The sequence below is a fragment of the Ailuropoda melanoleuca genome, chromosome 2, assembly GCF_002007445.2.
Source record: "Ailuropoda melanoleuca isolate Jingjing chromosome 2, ASM200744v2, whole genome shotgun sequence".
In the NCBI taxonomy this organism is placed as follows: Eukaryota; Metazoa; Chordata; class Mammalia; order Carnivora; family Ursidae; genus Ailuropoda; species Ailuropoda melanoleuca.
Genome location: NC_048219.1, coordinates 145,552,294 through 145,571,010, shown reverse-complemented (window position 1 = coordinate 145,571,010; position 18,717 = coordinate 145,552,294). Strand labels below are relative to the sequence as shown.

Below are 18,717 nucleotides of genomic sequence, written 5' to 3'. Positions count from 1 at the left end.
ATTTAGCAAACCGAAGAAAGCCAAAATAAGCAAGCAATGGGAAAAGATGGGAAGCAAACAAATTTATAACACAGAGCCCCTCCCAGATAGGGGACTAATTAAGTACCTTTGGAAGTGGGATGAAGCTGGGACTATGTACAGGAAAATGGGGAAGTTAAGAAACAGTGCTGTCTCCGGATGCTTCGTCTCACGCCTCCATTTCATAAACACTGGGACCCGTGTGTAGCTTAAGAGTATATAACAGCTGCTTTTCGGGTTAGGGAGACACCAGCACAGAGCTTGAGGGTAGGCGTACAGGCTGCAAACAGAGCTGAATGAAGAGCTAGAAAACCAATGCTGAGACTCCTCCCGCCAGCCTCCTACCCAGCCAGGCTCCACCCGCAAGATTCTTCTCTGGGGATCTGAGTAGCTAAAGAGCAAAGCCCTGAAGATACCCACATTGGTGGCTTTCCCAAGGAAACAGGTCAGTTAGAATTCCCCCTCCAGAGGAGGCGGCAGAAGTTTTCACAGGAGCTATAGAGCCTGACTTGTAAACAGAAGCTGAGAATCAAAGATGACCCCACAGCAGAGGAAAACATCTAACACTCTAAAACCTCTAATATATGAAAATGATTGCTCAACAGATAAGCTGATGAAGACAGAGAATAAACCATGAACAACATGAGGGCTAGGGGCACTAACCCCCATGCAGTCAAAAATCTACGCAAAACTTTTGACCCCCCAAAAACGTAACTACTAATAGCCTATTATTGACCAGAAACCTTACCGATAACTTATAAACAGTCGATTAACATATTTTGTATATTGTTTGTATCAGGTACTGTATTCTTACAATAAAGTAAGCTAGAGAATATAAAACGTTAAGAAAATGGTAAGAAAGAGAAAATACATTTACAGTACTGTGCTGTCTTTATTGAAAAAAAGCTGCATGTAAATGGACCCATGCAGCTCAAACCCATGTTGTTCAAGGGTCAACTGCATACACGTGCAATGGGATATTATTCAGCCTTAAAAAAGAAGGCAGTCCTGTCATATGGTACAACATGAATGATCCTTGAAGACATTATGCTAAGTGAAATAAGCCGATCTCAAAGAGACAAATGCTACATGATTCCACTTATATGAGCTATCTAAAGTAGTCAAACTCATAGAAACAGAAAGGAGAATGGTGGTTGCCAGGGGCTGGAGGGGAGAAGGGAGAGGAGAATGGGGAGGTGTCCATTGGGTACAGAGTTTCAACCACACAAGGTGAAAAAGTTCCAGATACCTATTGTACAACAGTGTGCATATAGTTAGTACTGTACTGTATTTCTATATTGGTTCATTATTCTTCTGTGTTGGGGGAAATAAACAATGTTTGGATTTTAGCCTAGAGATGTAGACTCTTATGGAGGAGCGTGGAGTTGGGAAGGAAGGATTGATTATATGGTTTCTAGAATGCTTAGAGTATCCAGAGTTGGATTTCATTGCTCAGCCGAAATAGTCCCAGGGTGAAGATAACTCCTTAAGTAATTTATACCCAGTGAATAGACTAGAAAAATGAATCCAGAATGTCCCTGATAACCTGAAAAGGTAGAAATTATTCCCTTACCAAGAGAGGCCCAAAAGATATGGTGAACCCAATGAAATCAGCATGAAAATGATTCCCAAAGATTTTTTTTCTTCCTTTTAAGTTTGTGCGGGGCAACTGATGGACAGCTGCCTCGCTTGAGTGTTTTGAAAACCCTGAATATGTATGACGGATATTGTAATTACGTTGTGATGTTTATATAGAATGAAAAGAAACGATATTGTAAATTTAGTCTTTCGGTGAAACATATGCTGGTGCTGAACCTCCAAACCCCTCTATTCTATTAAGAAGACTTGTTGTGCCAGAGGTGCTCTGTCTGTCGCCTGCCATCTTTCTGAATATATAGAACACACGTGTAGCAAAGTGCGTGTGCGGAGCTACAGGATATGAGGGTACAAGAAACAAGGAAATAAGGATACAAAAAACAAGGCAGAGGGGTGTATTCCCATGTCCTCCTCTGAAGAGCAGCAATTAAAATTCACAGCTGCTGGCTGCCCAGATGTTTCTTGCGTTTAGTGCTCCGTAATATGCATCAGAATATATTGTATGACTGCAGTTTCAGTAAACTAGACAGCTTTGTATTCTAAATTCTGCAGACTAGATCCAGTGTGTATATTTTTTCTTCAGATTAGCTTCCCTTCCTCCCTCCCACCCTCTTCATTTGCTTGGGGCATTTGCAGTTCGGAAACAAAAGACATTTCCAGCTCAGAGTTTAGCTGTATCAGAGTGTAAGTGCAGGTCAGGTCTGATTTATGTGGCACGTCTGATAAACAGGAAAGGAGAGCCTGATGAGGGGTTTGGAAAAGCTGGTGAACTTGGCTTGACTTATGTCTTCTGTTTTGTAGGCAGCCAACGTCCCTTTGGTGTCAGAACTTGCCATCGATGACATACACTTTGATGACTTTTCTCTTGACGTTGATGCCATGATCACAGCTGCTCTCCGGATGTTCATGGAGCTGGGGATGGTGCAGAAATTTAAAATTGACTATGAAGTAAGATATTCTGACAGGGTGATCTGTCCGGGACAACATGGTAGGCAGGTTTCCCAAATGCAAATGATACTACTCAGCCTGCACGCTCGTGGGATTACCGTGAGAACCCTGGGAGGTTTGTGGAAGGACTTTGGGTGGTGGAGATAACTCAGACATAAGGCATTGTTTTGATAACAGCCCACTGGAGACACATCCAACCACCTGATACAACCTCTCCCTTCCCATTTCAGACACTGTGTAGGTGGCTGTTGACAGTGAGGAAAAATTATCGAATGGTTCTGTACCACAACTGGAGGCACGCCTTCAATGTGTGCCAACTGATGTTTGCGATGCTAACAGTAAGTGTGCTCAGTGGTGGTGGAAGGTCATCTGTCATTTGTATGGACCTCGAGGCCTTCTCCTTTGGATTTCCATTTCTCTGACAAATTGCCACGTGATTTATTTTACACTGGAACTTACCTGCCCTGGTTATGGGAGTATATATTTCACGACAATTTCTGGGCTTGAAAGCAGTAAAATCGCCGACACCTTGAAGCAGGTGTAGTCTTGGCATGATTGCTTGAGCCTCTTTTCAATGTTTTATCTTGGGGAACTGGTTCTTTTTACAAAAGAAATGCTTAGATTTTCAAAGGAATCTTTTTGCACAGGAAATGGGCATGAGTAACAGAACAGAGGGATCGCTGGATAAAACTCTCTCGGCTGGTGGAAAGCCACAGCCAGGGCGTGTGGAAACATTACCCACGGGAATGTGAAAATCCTGAGAGAATGCTTATCTGTGAGATGCCCATGGAGGTCACAGGAAGGAAATAGTAGAGCAAATGCTGTTAGGGCGCAGGGGCACACGAGGCTTAAAATCTCTGTTCTAAGGGCTGTCACCCAGGGAAGGTGGTAGTCTGGTTTTCGGAGATGGTTAGAGCCACTGGCCAGAGGGTAAGCCTTGGAACTTAAACTAAAAGCAAATGTTTGTGGCAAAGATTGAAACCAAATCTCTTATTCATCTCCATTTACTGGCAAGAAATAAGGCTTGTTTTGGCCTTATTTCCACTTACACTGTTAAACTGTAATCAAGTAAAATGTTTTCTGGCTTAAATATATTGGCTTCTCTGGCCTCTTGGCTTTATACACATACACATATGTATGTAGACGTACATATATGTACATATATTTGTGTGTATAAACATATTTACCATACAAAATAGAAGAGAACACAAGTTTTAGATTATTATAACATAAATCTAAGTACCTCACATCTTTGTACCCACACTAAAATTTAAACCCAAAATAAGGAACTCCAAATGATACACATTTTCCTTTGGCCAAATGAACAAATATCGCTCTGCTCCTTCCTTATGAAATCTCCGTCCCATTCTCTCCTATTAAAATTGTACTCATCCTTGGGGGCGCCTGGGTGGCACAGCGGTTAAGCGTCTGCCTTCGGCTCAGGGCGTGATCCTGGCGTTATGGGATCGAGCCCCACATCAGGCTCCTCCACTGTGAGCCTGCTTTCTTCCTCTCCCACTCCCCCTGCTTGTGTTCCCTCTCTCACTGGCTGTCTCTATCTCTGTCGAATAAATAAATTTAAAAAAAATTGTACTCATCCTTGAAGGCACTGATCTATGCCAGTTTTTCTACAAAGTCTCCCCCCTTCTCCCCAAGAATCAATAATTACTTCTGTCTGTGTGCTGTGTCTAGTACAACCTGTCTTTCTTCCTGCTGTGTATGTTAAGTCACAGAGCCCTCATTTTGCTATAGAGTCAGCAGCTTGAGGCTAAAGAGATCATTTCTTATTCTTTCAACAACATTCACCTGCTTTCCCAACATTTATTTACTGAGGGTCTTACAAGCACTTTGCATGCCCTCATACGCTTGGTAGGTTTTCAACAGATGTGTGTTAGATTAACTTGAACTCCATACTGGAGATGGGACCAAAATGTCTTCACTTTTACACTGGAGGACTTCTATTTTGGATCCTTAACTGCTTAAGGAGCAAGCAATGTTGCTTAAAGTAAAATAAAATAAAATAAAATAAAAAACACTTTCATTTTGCTTTTCCATATCAGATCTCAGTAGGCAAGGAATCATTTTCTGTGTGCAGTTTATGTGTCTGGCTCACAGAAGACATTCAATAAAGAAAGTGTTAACCTGTTATTTTGGAGAACCTATGGATTTATGGTGAATTGCCAAAAATAAGTCAGCAGGAGTCTTGTTCAACGAAGGGAAAAAGGAATGGCCTTGCTATTATAAGTTAGAGATGTCAAAGACAGAAACAGACTTCTATGACAAGCCTTAAAATAGTCGGCGTGGGGGAAGTTAGCAAGAGCAGTGGGATCAGGGAGGACACTTAAGAGTAAAAGGAAATATATACCCAGTTTTCTTTAGTATATGTTTCCAAAATATAGACGATCTTGATCCTTTTCAGGAACTAGAAGAAAGCAGAACTCTCAGACTCTGTTATTACAACAGGGGTATTCATCCTGCCAGAATATTTCAAGGGTATAGTTATTTTTGCAAGTCTGCTCAGCAACCTTGAAGAGTAGCCCTGTGTGAGAAGGTTTGGGTTTTGTTTTTGTATTAATGCTAGCTCAGAAAGGGGAGAATTCTCTGTTAAAGTTCCCACCCTGGCTTTGAAAAGAATACACTGGTGAATGTTATTTTTTCTCCCTCACATTGAATTGAGAAGCCACATCTGGAAAAGATATTATTTCCTGCCCGTTAAATTTTGCTGAACTTGACTAAGGGTTACAATAGGTTGAAAATGTCAACTTTTGTCCCTAACACAAGCAGTCTCTTCAACTTGACCATGGGCAACCTGATTAATGAAAATTTTTTAGCTAAGAAAATAATTACAGAGATGAAAAAAGATTACTTGATCAGTGAAGAAAAAATGAATTTAATTTATTCCTCAGTTCTAATTTCTGGAATATGACCTCAGCTTATGGCAAAATTATAACCTACTCATTTCCATGAATGGGCATTAATGCTTCAGACATTCCTGAAGTCTAGTAGGGGCTTTCACTGTTCTGTTCTCATTAATGATTATATTTCCATTCTAGTTATCTCATATTCCATTTCCATGTATTGAGTGAGAAACAAAATTTTCTCTTAATGTATTAAAAAAAAAAAATTACCATACACTAACCAACCACTGGATTCATTCTGCCTTAGTCACAAAGACAGAAAGCATGGCGCACATATGCTGAGTTTTCCTCTAGATGGCGCTCCAAGGCAAAGTTTCCCAGCCAGTTGCCAGGAAAGAAAAACCTTAACTAACCTTCCCTGAAAGTACTTCTCTTCTTCTAGAACAGAAGATAATGAGCCACACACACCCACACTGTTTTATTAAAAGAGGCACCAACAAAGCCAGTGTGTCCAAAAAAAGCCCCTCCTATCAGGTCGGACTATATTCTGACTGCTTTGCCCACAGAGCTGTTAGCAGGAATAATACAACACTTTCCATGTGACCTTACATATGTGCGTGTATGTGTTTTTCTAAGCCCATTGTCTCTGAGAGTGGGAAGATGCATGGTTGTGTGTCTTTGCTGAGCAAATTATGACACCATGTACAACAGGACAAGCAAATAGTAAATCTACACACCAGCTTCTAAACCTTTAACCCTAAAATTTTGAACATAAAAATGAATTTACTGACTCAAGAATTATGTTTTGCAAAAGTATTCAACCTCATGTTTAGGTAACAAATCGGTTTTGTTCCTTTACAGAGGAAAAAGAATAAACTGCTTTGAAGAATAAGCAATTTGATACAAAACTGTGGAAATTTAGTTCACAGGGAACCCTGCTAATGACTTACTAATTTATTCCATGCTTCTGGCCTGACGTTCCCAATTTTGAAATGAAAGCTTCAATATTATTCTTCGCTTCCAAAGAGATATTTAGGTAGTTAGAATTTACCAAATATTTTTAATTCCTTGGATAAATACAGCACATAGTGCCGGTTACTATTGGGAGCTACAACAAGGAATAAAAACCTGCAGATCAAGAATAACTATACAAATTCTATTTATGGAAGCTTGTGGAATAAATATTCCATTAAGCACATACATAATGAACAATGAGAAACACATCTCTTCTATTCACAATGCAGACCAGATAGAGAAAACGACCGTGCTTTTGTTTGTATTCCATAGAATAAAAGGTATGCGGTGATGCCAAGGTTGCAGAGACATTTTTCGGTTTTATAAATGATGTATGAGTTCTGACAGATTCCCGGGGGTGGGGGGAAGGTTTCCTTAAGAGTCAGTGTTCTTTACTATCCCATAAATGTACTCATTAGCACCTTGGGCCATGCCCTGCATCCTGGAGGGCTCAAAGGAGATTCATTTGAATGAGTGGATTTAGTTGAGGGTAATATTCATGTTGCCTAGTGTCCAGTTTTTTAAAAAACTATAAAACGATGAACAACTATCACTGCTAGAAATCTTGTTTTTTCTTCATATAACACTAAGGTTCAGCTAGGGTTCATATAGAGTATTATGACCCTGCAGAATTCACTGGATATGAAAAGAGAAGAGCACATGATCACATTAAAATTTATGGTGGTGCTGGCGGCATGGCGCCCATGGGGGATTGCAGTTAAACACTAATAATAACCAAGTATCTCAGCAAACACATTGACACCCCCTGACATTTACTGGGGGCTTCTTAAATCTTAAATGTGGATGTAGCATGTTTAAGTCCATATTTGTGTTGTCAACAAGGTTATTTTCAGAGATAAGCCAAGTCATTTTATTGGTAATTCAAACTAGAGAGCAGAAGGGACGTTTAGGGAGAAAAATCCATCCTATTCACCAGCTTGAGGATAATGCGCTGTCTGCTGTTTGCCGTTTTCAGAGAAGTCCTTGATTTTTGAGATAGAAAATTTATTCTGGAAGGAGATCTGAGAAGCACAATTGAAACTCTCCCTCACTCCCTCTCCCCCCCAACTCCTCCTCCCCCCACCTCCTGGCCTCCCAAGAAGGACAGAGCCAATTAAAATTTTTTTAGAACCAATTAAATTTTTGAATAAAATATTTTCACTAAGTAACCAGAATCCTAATCTCAACAAAAATCCAAGTTTTTTTTGTAGATTGTCGCATTGGGAGGTCCAGAGAGATCTACATGTTTTGTTCTGTAACTGACTGTAATAGTAACAAACAATAATCATGTTTATAATCATCAAACATCATTTTCACATTGTACTTCCTTTTCACATCATTAGTAACTACTATATTTGCTTGAAAATAAATGGCAGCATCATCATAACAATGCGATAAAATCTGCAAGTTAGAAAAGCCAGTTCTTTAATCTTCATGTAGGTATGTCTTGACTTCCAGTGTAACTTTAAAGATGGCAAGTTTTCAATTTAGGAAAGGAGTGATTTTCAGTATATTTGCAGAATATCAGCACTGGGCACTAATCAATTTAAATACTATGTTTAAATTACATTTAAGAGTCCTGCCTTTTCATCATTTAAGAAGGTTTCCATTTTTCTTCTCTCTGGCCACCTCTGAGAGCCCCAATTAGGCACTGCATGCTTCTAGTTGACATTCCCTTTATCCACATTTATTTTATAAAAGGAAAAAGGCAAAGCCGCACGTAATTAAGAACCCGGTGTGCTAATAACCAAACATACAATTGAGCAGAAGGATAATCCAATCCATTTCCTCACACAGGAGAGTAACCTCCATAACTCACTTTAAGCTCTGCCATTCATGAGTTATGGGTCATTCCCTTCCTAGTGAAAATAAATTCTCCCGCACCATCAGGCAGAGCTGGGTATTTTTCTTAGGACATGTAAATTGTGTAAGTGTATGAACATAATCATGTCCGGCATTTCGGGGCGCGTATAAGCTCCCGCTCATGGACACAGACTTGTGAGGAAATGAATGTGGTTTCACGGCTCGGGCTGCCTTGTTACAATATAGGATTTTTGATTAAAGGGAATTTATTCTTGAGATTTTTACGGTGTTGGTAAACTGCTTAATCTGTCGCTTTGTGTTTTATGACACCAGCCGAGTCCTCCAGGTCAGGGAGACCCGGCAGCAAAGCCAGGGTCATTTATCACAGCCTCCATTCTCCCCGGTTTATAACTTAGTGATGCACTTCCGTGGGGCTGGAAACTGGCACTTCAAGCTGTCAAGTTGGGAGCTTTAAAAAGTTTTAATTCTTCATGAGTCCGGTGTTTAATTTTGGCTCAATGATGGCTAATAAAAAAATTTGGGTAAGCTTTGAAGAGCCCTCATAGTCTTGAAATTGATCACCCTGGCTTCTCGTACTTGGAGAGGTCTGTCTCTGCACAATTCATGTCCACCAAGCGCTCTGCCTCATTTCCTGTGTTCACAAACCACATGCTGTATTATATGCAGCTCACTAGTAATTTATCACAAAATAGAAACTACCTTTCTTAACAGGAACAAAAAATCTCTACCCTCAAAATATCACAAAGCACATATATTTTTCGTGTTGAAAGCTAAGTCCTTAAGAGTCGAATATGCTTTCTCTTGTTTCTTTTTAAATTACAACGTGTGCTGCATGCATGCAGATGTGTAGTTCTTGTAGTATCTAAATTGAAGTACAAGCTTTGTTTTTTCCAAGTCTTATTAAGATACCCACTCTGAAATTTTCCTTATGCCATTTGTATATCTTTTCACACATTTTATCGAAGTATGAGAGCAGAGATATTTGACCAGTTTTTGTTTGACTACACCAGGACATCTTGGGAATGAAATAAAGAATGTTGACAGATGCTGGAGGTTTGCTTTGAAAGACTCTAGCTCACGAGCAAACAAAGCAATGCATGTGAACAGACAGATGAAACAGGCCCAGCAAACCACAGATTCTGTCGAAGTTGGATAATGAATACGTGGGGATTCATTACAGTATTCTACTTTTTGTTTGCTTTTAACTTTCCAAAATGAATAATTTTTTAAATTATGATAATAATTTAGTCTTGGAAGTGGTTAAAAATAATTTATCATAATTTTTAAAATTATGATAAAATTTAGTCTTGGAAGTGGTTAAAAAATAACTCCATAAAATTTATTAAAATCCACCCATTTTTTTCATGCATCAAACATTCATTCACTACATGTAATTACAGCAGACAGACCACTGAGTTTTGCTCCCTCGCCTTTCTCAGACTTACATGGGCAAACAGTTGCAACATTACTTGAGGTTGAGAGTCACAGTATATCCAAAATATGACTTAGGTTTTACTGTTCGACGACAAGTGCCTTTAGAGGCTTCTGGTTGTAGCAGAGAGTATTTCAATGTAGACTGTAGGATTTTCCCAACTCTTAGCTTGGTAAGGGAAGGGTCATTATAGATTTAAATCAGTATTTGGCTGCATTCATCTGGAGGAGAAAGAGAAGCAAGTTTGATCAAAACTACCTCTAGTCCTATGGATAATTAGACAAACTATAAGTGGTTTGTGTTACATTACATGCTTTGGTGAAGGGGACGTGTAAACATAGTGCTGGACAGTGGTCCCCTAACAGCTGGAAATGTTCTGGTCTCTGGACCTCAGAAATGGGGCTAAAGTGCCTCTTTTTCAGCTCAGCACACCCAGATACTGGCAGATGAAGATTACTGTAAATTCCAAAGGGGTATGACCATTAAATCTGGATGATCTGGTTTGTGCAGTAGGGTTTTCTCCCCAGTAGGGGATTGTGGCTGTGAATCCCTGTTCTCTTCCCCATTGAGTTTTCATCACACATCAGCCCTGGTTGGCAGAGATAGGATCCTATTTTAAAAAGATAGGATATGGCATCAAGTAGTATAAATGTATTCATAAGCACTCTTGGTAAGCAATTGAAATCTGCTTCCATCTTAAAGCTCGAGAAAGTCCTATATCTAAACTCATTGCTTTGGAGCAATTGAATAGGTTGATGCCGGGTCAGCCTGCTCCTTGGATTTTTTATGTTGAGAGGTAGCCATTCCATCTTGAAGCCAGCAAAACAGAGTCCCGAAGAGAAACATGCTGGGCTTGCTGTTCACTCCCATGGAGGCCAAACACATACCTTAGCAACTCTCACCACTCTGATGCACCCACACTGGGCGATGTGCTCAGTCGGGAGGGGGACTGAAGGCACACTTCTCATAGAACCTTTGGTTCTTGCTCGCAGATCTAGGTTTCACAGATAGACATGAGCATCTTTTACGTGGTGTTTACAATGAAACCCTCAAAGAGTGCTCTTTGGCTAAAGTAAATTTGATTTTAATAACATATCAAACAAAGGCCCCAGAGAGTAACCATGCAACACTCTGCACACTAGAAAATAAGAAAACCAGAAATTAAATGCTTCTCTAAATGCTGCATTTCGGCCCCAAGCTCACATCACTTCGAAGTTGAAGTCATCTATAGGTCAGCTGAGATGTGACACAGATAAGGGACATGGTGTGCAGATTCTTCTAGAGGGGCACTTCCTTGAGAAACCATGTTCTTCTAAACACCTTGGAATGGTCTGAGCTCTTCTTACCCAGAAAAGAGAGAAAGGTGAAGGGGAGAAGAAAGTCTCTACAAAAACTAATCATGTTCTCCCTCAACTTTAGCCAGTCCACTGAGGGCTCTGCTCTAGTGCCTGGCTGTCAGGATCCTCGGAGGAACATTCGGAGCCAAGAGCCTTCAGTTTGGAATTTCTGTGACCATTAGGAATTCCTAGTACATCATTGGATTCCCTCCCTCTTAGTCTGCCACCTGCTAGATCTTGAAATCAACAGGAAGAACTCAGGAAATCCCTCATCACTGAGTACCTCCGACACCGAGGTGCAAAAACTAATGCGAAGGCAGACTTTCTGGCATCACTCTCTCAGCTTCCCATGCCAGAGCCGAATACACAGCAAGGGGCTTGCAGTCCATAATCTACCATCTCCAGAAACAGAGCAGGGGTGGCTGACCTCTTCCAACATTACTCTTTCCTACAAAGCACAGCCAGTGCCGTGATGGTTTCTCACTAGAGAATGGACCTTCATGGCTCTGCTCGGGCTGGCACACGGCAAGTCCCATCTGAACGTGTGACAAGGGGCAGGGATCGTGCCTGTGTTCCTCGGTGCACTCTTTCTGGTGGCTGGAACAGTGTAAATGCCTCATAAATATTTGCTCGATGAATCAATGAACAGTATCTCCCTTAGAAGGTTCTTGTAAGGATTAAACGAGTTAATGGATTTGAAGTATTTAGAACAGTGCCAGGCATACATTAAGCACTACAGAAGTGTTAACTATTGTTAGTATTATCCCAAGCCTTTTCTCAGATATGAAATCATTATCCACAATACCAGTTGCTTGATATATAATAAGCACTTAAGAACGTTTGTTAAGTGAATGAAGCCTCTATAACACCATCTATGTTGTGATGATATTATGGCTCTTGTTTTTTAGACCTTTTTGGATTCTACAGAGCCACAAAGCAACAGTCCACAATTTCCTCCATTCACTACTATTGTATGGGGTCAGCTTGGAAATGGTAGCATATCCTAGCTGGTTTAAATTTTATGTTGACGAGATGATAGGAAATTACTGGGTAGCCTAGGGTACCCTGTGAATCAATCTAACTGTCTGGGTTCTTTGGATTCCGGTGAGTATATGCTCTGGTGGCTGGGAGTAGGATTATCCCAGCATATATGTTTTAGTCCAAAAAAGGACGATCATTGGAAGGCTGCTCAGAGGGTAGTCCCAGGCTTTTCTGGAAAGGGTGATGTGAGAACTGGGTCTATATGCCTTGACTATCTCTTTGCTTAGATATGTTGTATTCACTGCTTTACATTTTTTATATGGACTGTGAGGGAATACAGGTGAGAAAATAGATTAATGTAAAGGTCAATAAAACCCATAATTATTGGGTCAGGAACAGAAAAGATATAATTGTCTTTGAAAATAAAAGAATAAAATAGAGTCAGGCATGGGATAAATACATTACAATATACTTTCCACTGCCACTGTGTTCTCTTTTGAAAGTATATTGTCCTCAGCAGGCAGTTGACTTTTTCTCCTCAACGTGGGTAAGTGTAGGTCTAAATGGAGAGGGTGCGAAGGAAGGTGGATGTGGAAGGGAGGGGCAAACAGACACTTACTGGCAGGTGGACACTTTTCAAGCCTGATGATTCTCAGAAACCATTTACCAGGCAGCTTTAAATCATAGTCAAGAGATAGGTACTGCTTCAGTAATTCGGGTATCACGGTTGAGAGAGGTAAATATGCTCTGTGTGACTGTGAGTGTGCTATACTTCAGGGATTCTTTATTCTGATGATCTAGAAGTGGGCTCCATGGTCTTTGAACACCATAAACTTATAGAATAATTTCTGGGAAGAGGAACCATGATTTTTATCAAATTCTCAAAAGTATCCATGATCCAAATAGTTTAAGACCCAGATGTGGATTCCCAGGGAGGGGCAAGGAAGGTGGGGGGAGAAGACGGGCTGCATAGAACATTATAGTAAAATATATTCCATCGTATTATATAATGGGTGATAACTGATGGCTTGAAATGACTCAGGATTCTGATCGTGAGTCTATTAGAGGCATACAGTTTCAACTTCTAATTAAATTTCTAGTCTAATTACCTTACTTTAACATTATCCCTCTTCTTAATATTCTAATTCATCAGCTTATTCTAATCAATAGTATTTTCACAGGCAGACCTATTTGATAGGCTTTCGGGATTTACTTATTATTAGCAAGATCCAAACCCAACAAAGCTGACTTATAGTTTTAAGATGACAGAGATGACAGATAAAGACCTTTATACTTCTTCCTTTCAAAATCGCCCCCAAAAAGCAAGGAGACCAAGAAATGGATACACACTCCATATGTTATGGAACCATAATATATGAAGGCAGAAAATGGAGAGAGGCTGTCTCATAGCTTAAAAGATCTGACCCAAGTGACTTCAAGTTGAGGGGATAGAGGAAGTGGTGCACGTGAGAAACAACTCCCCAGAACCTATCAAGGCTCAGGAACTGGAAGCATCAGATAATTTTTTAAAATGGGGTGAAGTGGAGTGAGGGGGTGCTGAAAACTCTGAGTCCTCAAGTCTCCACCCCTTCTCCATGTAGTCAGAGGGCTACTGTTCCCCTCGCCTATGCAGGAAACCATATTTTCTGGAGAAACTAAACTCCAAGACTTGAGGACAGCAGCAAAAGAAAAGTTACAGCGAGGTACACCCTGAAAATGAGAGAATTAAGTGAAAGTCTACATTCTCAAAGATAAGAAGATACAGTTCTCTTTTCTCAAAATGCCAACACCCATGTTTATACCATTTCCAAGCAAGAGATTGGCAAGTCCAGAGAAAATGAGTTTAGATACTGACATTTAGGGATCTCCAACAAAAGACCTCCTGGCCATCTGTTCAAGGTGGTAAGGCCCAGAAATCTACAGACACCACCCCCACATGCTGGTGTGTGGTGAACATCGTAATGCTTTACTTTTATACGAGTAGACACTCAAGGATTCAGGTGTCTGAGGGAAGCCAGCAAACACAGAGAAAAGGAGCGCAGAAGAAATGGGCAATCAAGGAGCAGAAGAGAATTTCAGAGGAATTATAATTATTATCTTCAAAAAGATGAGACAATAATGCATCCACGAGAGAATAGCATGCTATGAGAAAAGGAGTAACAGATAAGAAAATGCTTATATATTACTACTCCTGGAAAGTAAGAGGATAAAGTCAATACGAAGAAATCAATACAGGAAGTCCAATGTCCAACCAACTGGAGTTCCATTCAAATAGGACCCAAAAAATACTGAAAAGGAAATTATTTTTTAAAATAATAAGATTACAAAAACATTGTACTGAGGAAAATGAGCCTCCACGTTATAAAGCCTCACCAAGCAAAACGATGGGGAAAAAAGTTCCAAACCAAAGCACATCTTTGTGAAATTGGCAAAGCTCAGGTTTGGAGAGAGGATTCTAAGAGAGAGAAAATCAAACAATATCTAATTTGCTAGGAATAAGAATTGGGTATACTTCTCAAAAACAGCTTCAGAAGTTAGAAAACAATAGAGCAGTCTTTCAAAATTCTGAGTGGAAATGTTGCAACCTAGAATTGTAAGGGAAGCTAACAACAGAATAGAGAAATAAAGACATTTTCAATCATGCAAAGCTTCAAAAGTTAATGCACTCCCCAGTATTGAAAAGTGAACACCCTTTCTCATGAAGTCACTGGCAGATGTGCTCCTGCGAAATGAGGGAGAAAATGCAGGACCCTGGAGGTCAACCGCAGGACAAGAAAGCTGGCAGCCCACAGAGAATCTAGACCAAAGAGCAGGACAAGGCTACAGCAGGGAGTCCCCATGACAAGAAGGCATCAAAGAAATGCTGTGACCCTTTGGAGAGCTGTGTAGGATGTGAGAAGACTTAGATGTTTAAGGAATCTTAACTCCAGGAAATACAAACATTTTCATCAGAAAGGAAACAAACCTTGGATACTAGTTGGCTCAGTCTGAATACTTACTGAGTGCGGATCAGGATTGCATTGTGAGTGTGAGAGGGGAGGGAAGAGAAGAAGGGAAGAGAATTCTCACCTGTCATAAGACACCAGTGTTTAAGGGTTAAACTCTGGCACCTGGATGCTGGAAGGTTGCCCCCCTTTGCCATGTACTAGCTGTGAGTCCTTGGGCACATTATTTAGCTTCTCTGTGCCTCAATTCCCTCATCTATACCTGGGGATAACGGTGGTTCCTACCTCACAGGGCTGTGGTGAGAATTAAGTCAGTTAAACAGTTGTAGAGCTCTTAGGACAGTGTCAGCACAGAGGAAGGACTATATAAGTACTTAATGAATAACCAAGTGCTCATTATACAGACATACTATCTAGAAATATGGTAGGAAATAACTACCAAATTAGGGAAAGATTAGGTGCCTTTGGGAATCAGAAAGGAGGAGGGATAAGAGACTACTATTTTTTAGTCGAAGACTCTTACCATGATTTGATTTTTGTTTTTTAACTATTCAGGTAATACTTCAAGAAAAATAAAATTAACTTAAAATGAGCAGCCAACTCCAAATTTTAAAATGAAACGGCACAAACAGCTTTGATATGGGCTATTTCATCCCCCCCACCCCTGACAATTTATTAACATTCCCATTTGCTGTGCTAGTGAAATTATGTGTATTTCTAAATGTAGCAGGGGACCCAACTTAAATTTTAAAAATAAAATTGTCAACACAGAAACTTATTATTCAGTTATTTCTGCATAAAAACATAATTAATAAAAAAAACAAGTTTTCATTGCTCTAAAAGAAGTGTCTTACAGATACGATCTAGTGGTCCAAGGTTTGGAGAAAAAACATACAGGAAAAAGGAAACAATTTCAACCTGCTTTCCCCTCCTCCTGCCCTCTGATAAAGATTTTAATAAGTAATGAAATGGGAGACTTAACTAAGTAAAAGGGGGAAGACATAAAGGCCTAGGGTCAAGAAAATGCATAGACTTGTGTTTCCAGAGGACCACTTCCTCTCCTTTTTTTAAAAAAAAATTCGATGATTCATTAGTTGTGTATAACACCCAGTGCACCATGAAATATGTGCCCTCCTTACTACCCATCACCAGCCTATCCCATTCCCCCACCCCCTCCCCTCTGAAGTCTTCAGTTTGTTTCTCATAGTCCATAGTCTCTCATGTTTCATTCCCCCTTCTGATTACCCCCCCCTTTCTTTATCTCTTTCTTCTCCTACTGATCTTCCTTGTTCTTATGTTCCATAGATGAGAGAAACCATATGATAATTGTCTTTCTCTGCTTGACTTCTTTCACAGCGTTATCTCCTCCAGTGCCATACATGTTGCAGCAAATGTTGAGAAATCGCTCTTTTTGATAGCTGAGTAATATTCCATTGTATATATGGACCACAGCTTCTTAATCCAATCATCTGTTGAAGGGCATCTCGGCTCCTTCCACGATTTAGCTATTGTGGACAATGCTGCTATGAACATTGGGGTGCATATGGCCCTTCTCTTCACTACGTCTGTATCTTTGGGGTAAACACCCAGCAGTGCAATGGCTGGGTCATAGAGTAGCTCAATTTTTAACTTTTTAAGGGACCTCCACACTGTTTTTGAGAGTGGCTGTACCAACTTGCATTCCCACCAACAATGTAGGAGGGATCCCCTTTCTCCACATCCTCTCCAACAATTGTTGTTTCTTGCCTTGTCACTTTTTGCCACTCTAAGTGGTGTAAGGTGTTATCTTAGTGTGGTTTTGATTTGAATTTCCCTGATGGCTAATGATTTTGAACATTTTTTCATGTGTCTGTTAGCCATTTGTATGTCTTCATTGGAAAAGTGTCTGTTCATATCTTCTGCCCATTTTATGATTTGTTTATTTGTTTCTCGCATATTGAGTTTGAGAAGTTCTTTGTAGATCTTGGATACCAGTCTTTTCTGTAGTATCATTTGCAAATATATTCTCCCATTCCGTGGGCTGCCTCTTAGTTTTTTTGACTGTTTCCTTGGCTGGATCACTTCCTCTTCTAAACTAACCGAAGGACAGTGGGAACCAATGAACCTTGGTTCTGTAATTACATCACACTGCTCCCCAAAGATCTCACACCCAGTTTATGCATTCCGCGAGCATGCTCCCAGAGGCTAATAAAAAAAGGATTCCATGCAATAATACTCCACCTGGTCCTCAATCTGCATTGCCCAATCCTCTGCCAAATCCTAGTTTTCAAGAAGTACCCTGCCTTATTATCAGTATACATTAAATCTCTCCTCCAAGCTAATATGAATTAAGGTAGTCACAAGATAACTTCTCGAATATGATCATGTAGTAATTTGAGTACCTCTAAGTTGCTTCTTTTAATATACCATGTATATTTGACATGTATAATGCCATGTATATATGAAAGGTGTTTTCTTTTGCTGCCTTCACTTGGGTGGCCACTGGTGGGTATAGCATTCACTTCTCAATTCACAGGCCTCTCTTCTCCTTGTGCCACTAGATGTTCATCATTGCAATGTAGAATCACAAAACACATTTTGCTCTGGGCTGCTGCCAAACTGTCACTGTGTCGGGATAGTGCAGCCTCCTCTCTAAAAAGGGAACAAAACAGTCTGAACTTTGTTCTGGTATGCCAGGGTGGGCCACCATGACAGCCAGCTAATTCATCACTGTGGGGACCTTAGGCTGTGCAACTGACCACCCAACTGACTGTCATCGAAGGGGGTGGCAGTCAATCACTTCCTTAAATGATCTGAGTATGAAAACAGAGCTGATTGTTGCTTGGCGAACGAACCTTATCCATCCTCCTTGCCCCGACTAGTGACTGTTGCCATTTTCCCTTCTTCCCAGACCGCAGGGTTTCAAGAGATTCTGACCGAGGTGGAAATTTTAGCAGTGATTGTGGGATGCCTGTGTCATGACCTAGACCACAGGGGAACCAACAATGCCTTCCAAGCTAAGTAAGTGTTCTAACTGTTGTTATTTTAATGCATTTGCCTTTCTGCTCAGAGCCAAAGGTGATGAGTGCTAAAGAGTAAAGCATTAATTTCTGGCATCCAAGGCCAAGGCCATGCAGGCTTGGGTGTGCATGTCATGCAGCTCATCCATCTTTATAATTCCCTATTCTTCTTTTAATTGCAAATTTGCCCTTCATGTCATGCTTGTTGATTTGGTCTGTCTCTGTTGACCTCAGTCAGATAACAAAGCTCAGATTTTAAAGGGCCTGTTTTTTTTTTCTCCCAGAGTATTTGCCTTCATGACATTATAAGCGTCTTAGACTTGCTACTTTCAAAATTGGGTTTTAAGACTATTAAAATAAAAGTGGTCTTAGGAAATTTTATGAAGCAAAATATCTTTCTTCGCCCAATAGAATCTCTTGCATATTCTTTAATGGTGGGTATTGTATAAACTGCAGTGAAGTAAAGCGATGTGAGGAATACGGGCTCTGCTGCTCTCATCCCTCCTCCCACAGAAAGGTGGGAAACAAAGGATTGCATCAGGACTGAGGACGTGTGAGAACATAATGTACACAGACAGAATAATCTGCCCCTAAGCAAGCTGGACTGGTCAAGATAACCATTGCTTGGTGGCTCACGCTGTGGCCAAGGCAGTAGAATGTATGGGTGTTGGAAATAAGACCGAAACCCCAATCTCCCAATTCAGATTGAGGGTCCAGTTTCAATGCTCTTTTTACTTTCTGTTTGCAAACAAAATGATATGTGAG

At 40.4% G+C, this 18,717-nt stretch overlaps 1 protein-coding gene across 1 annotated transcript in view; it reads left to right on the top strand.

The window, feature by feature from the left end:
- The window catches only part of PDE11A (phosphodiesterase 11A), a 374,013-nt gene that overhangs the window by 281,099 nt on the left and 74,197 nt on the right, over positions 1-18,717 (top strand). The window contains exons 11-13 of the mRNA XM_034654788.1: positions 2,416-2,562; positions 2,793-2,900; positions 17,844-17,953. Of these exons, the coding sequence (XP_034510679.1) occupies positions 2,416-2,562; positions 2,793-2,900; positions 17,844-17,953 (365 nt within the window). The remainder of the gene's footprint in view (positions 1-2,415; positions 2,563-2,792; positions 2,901-17,843; positions 17,954-18,717) is intronic.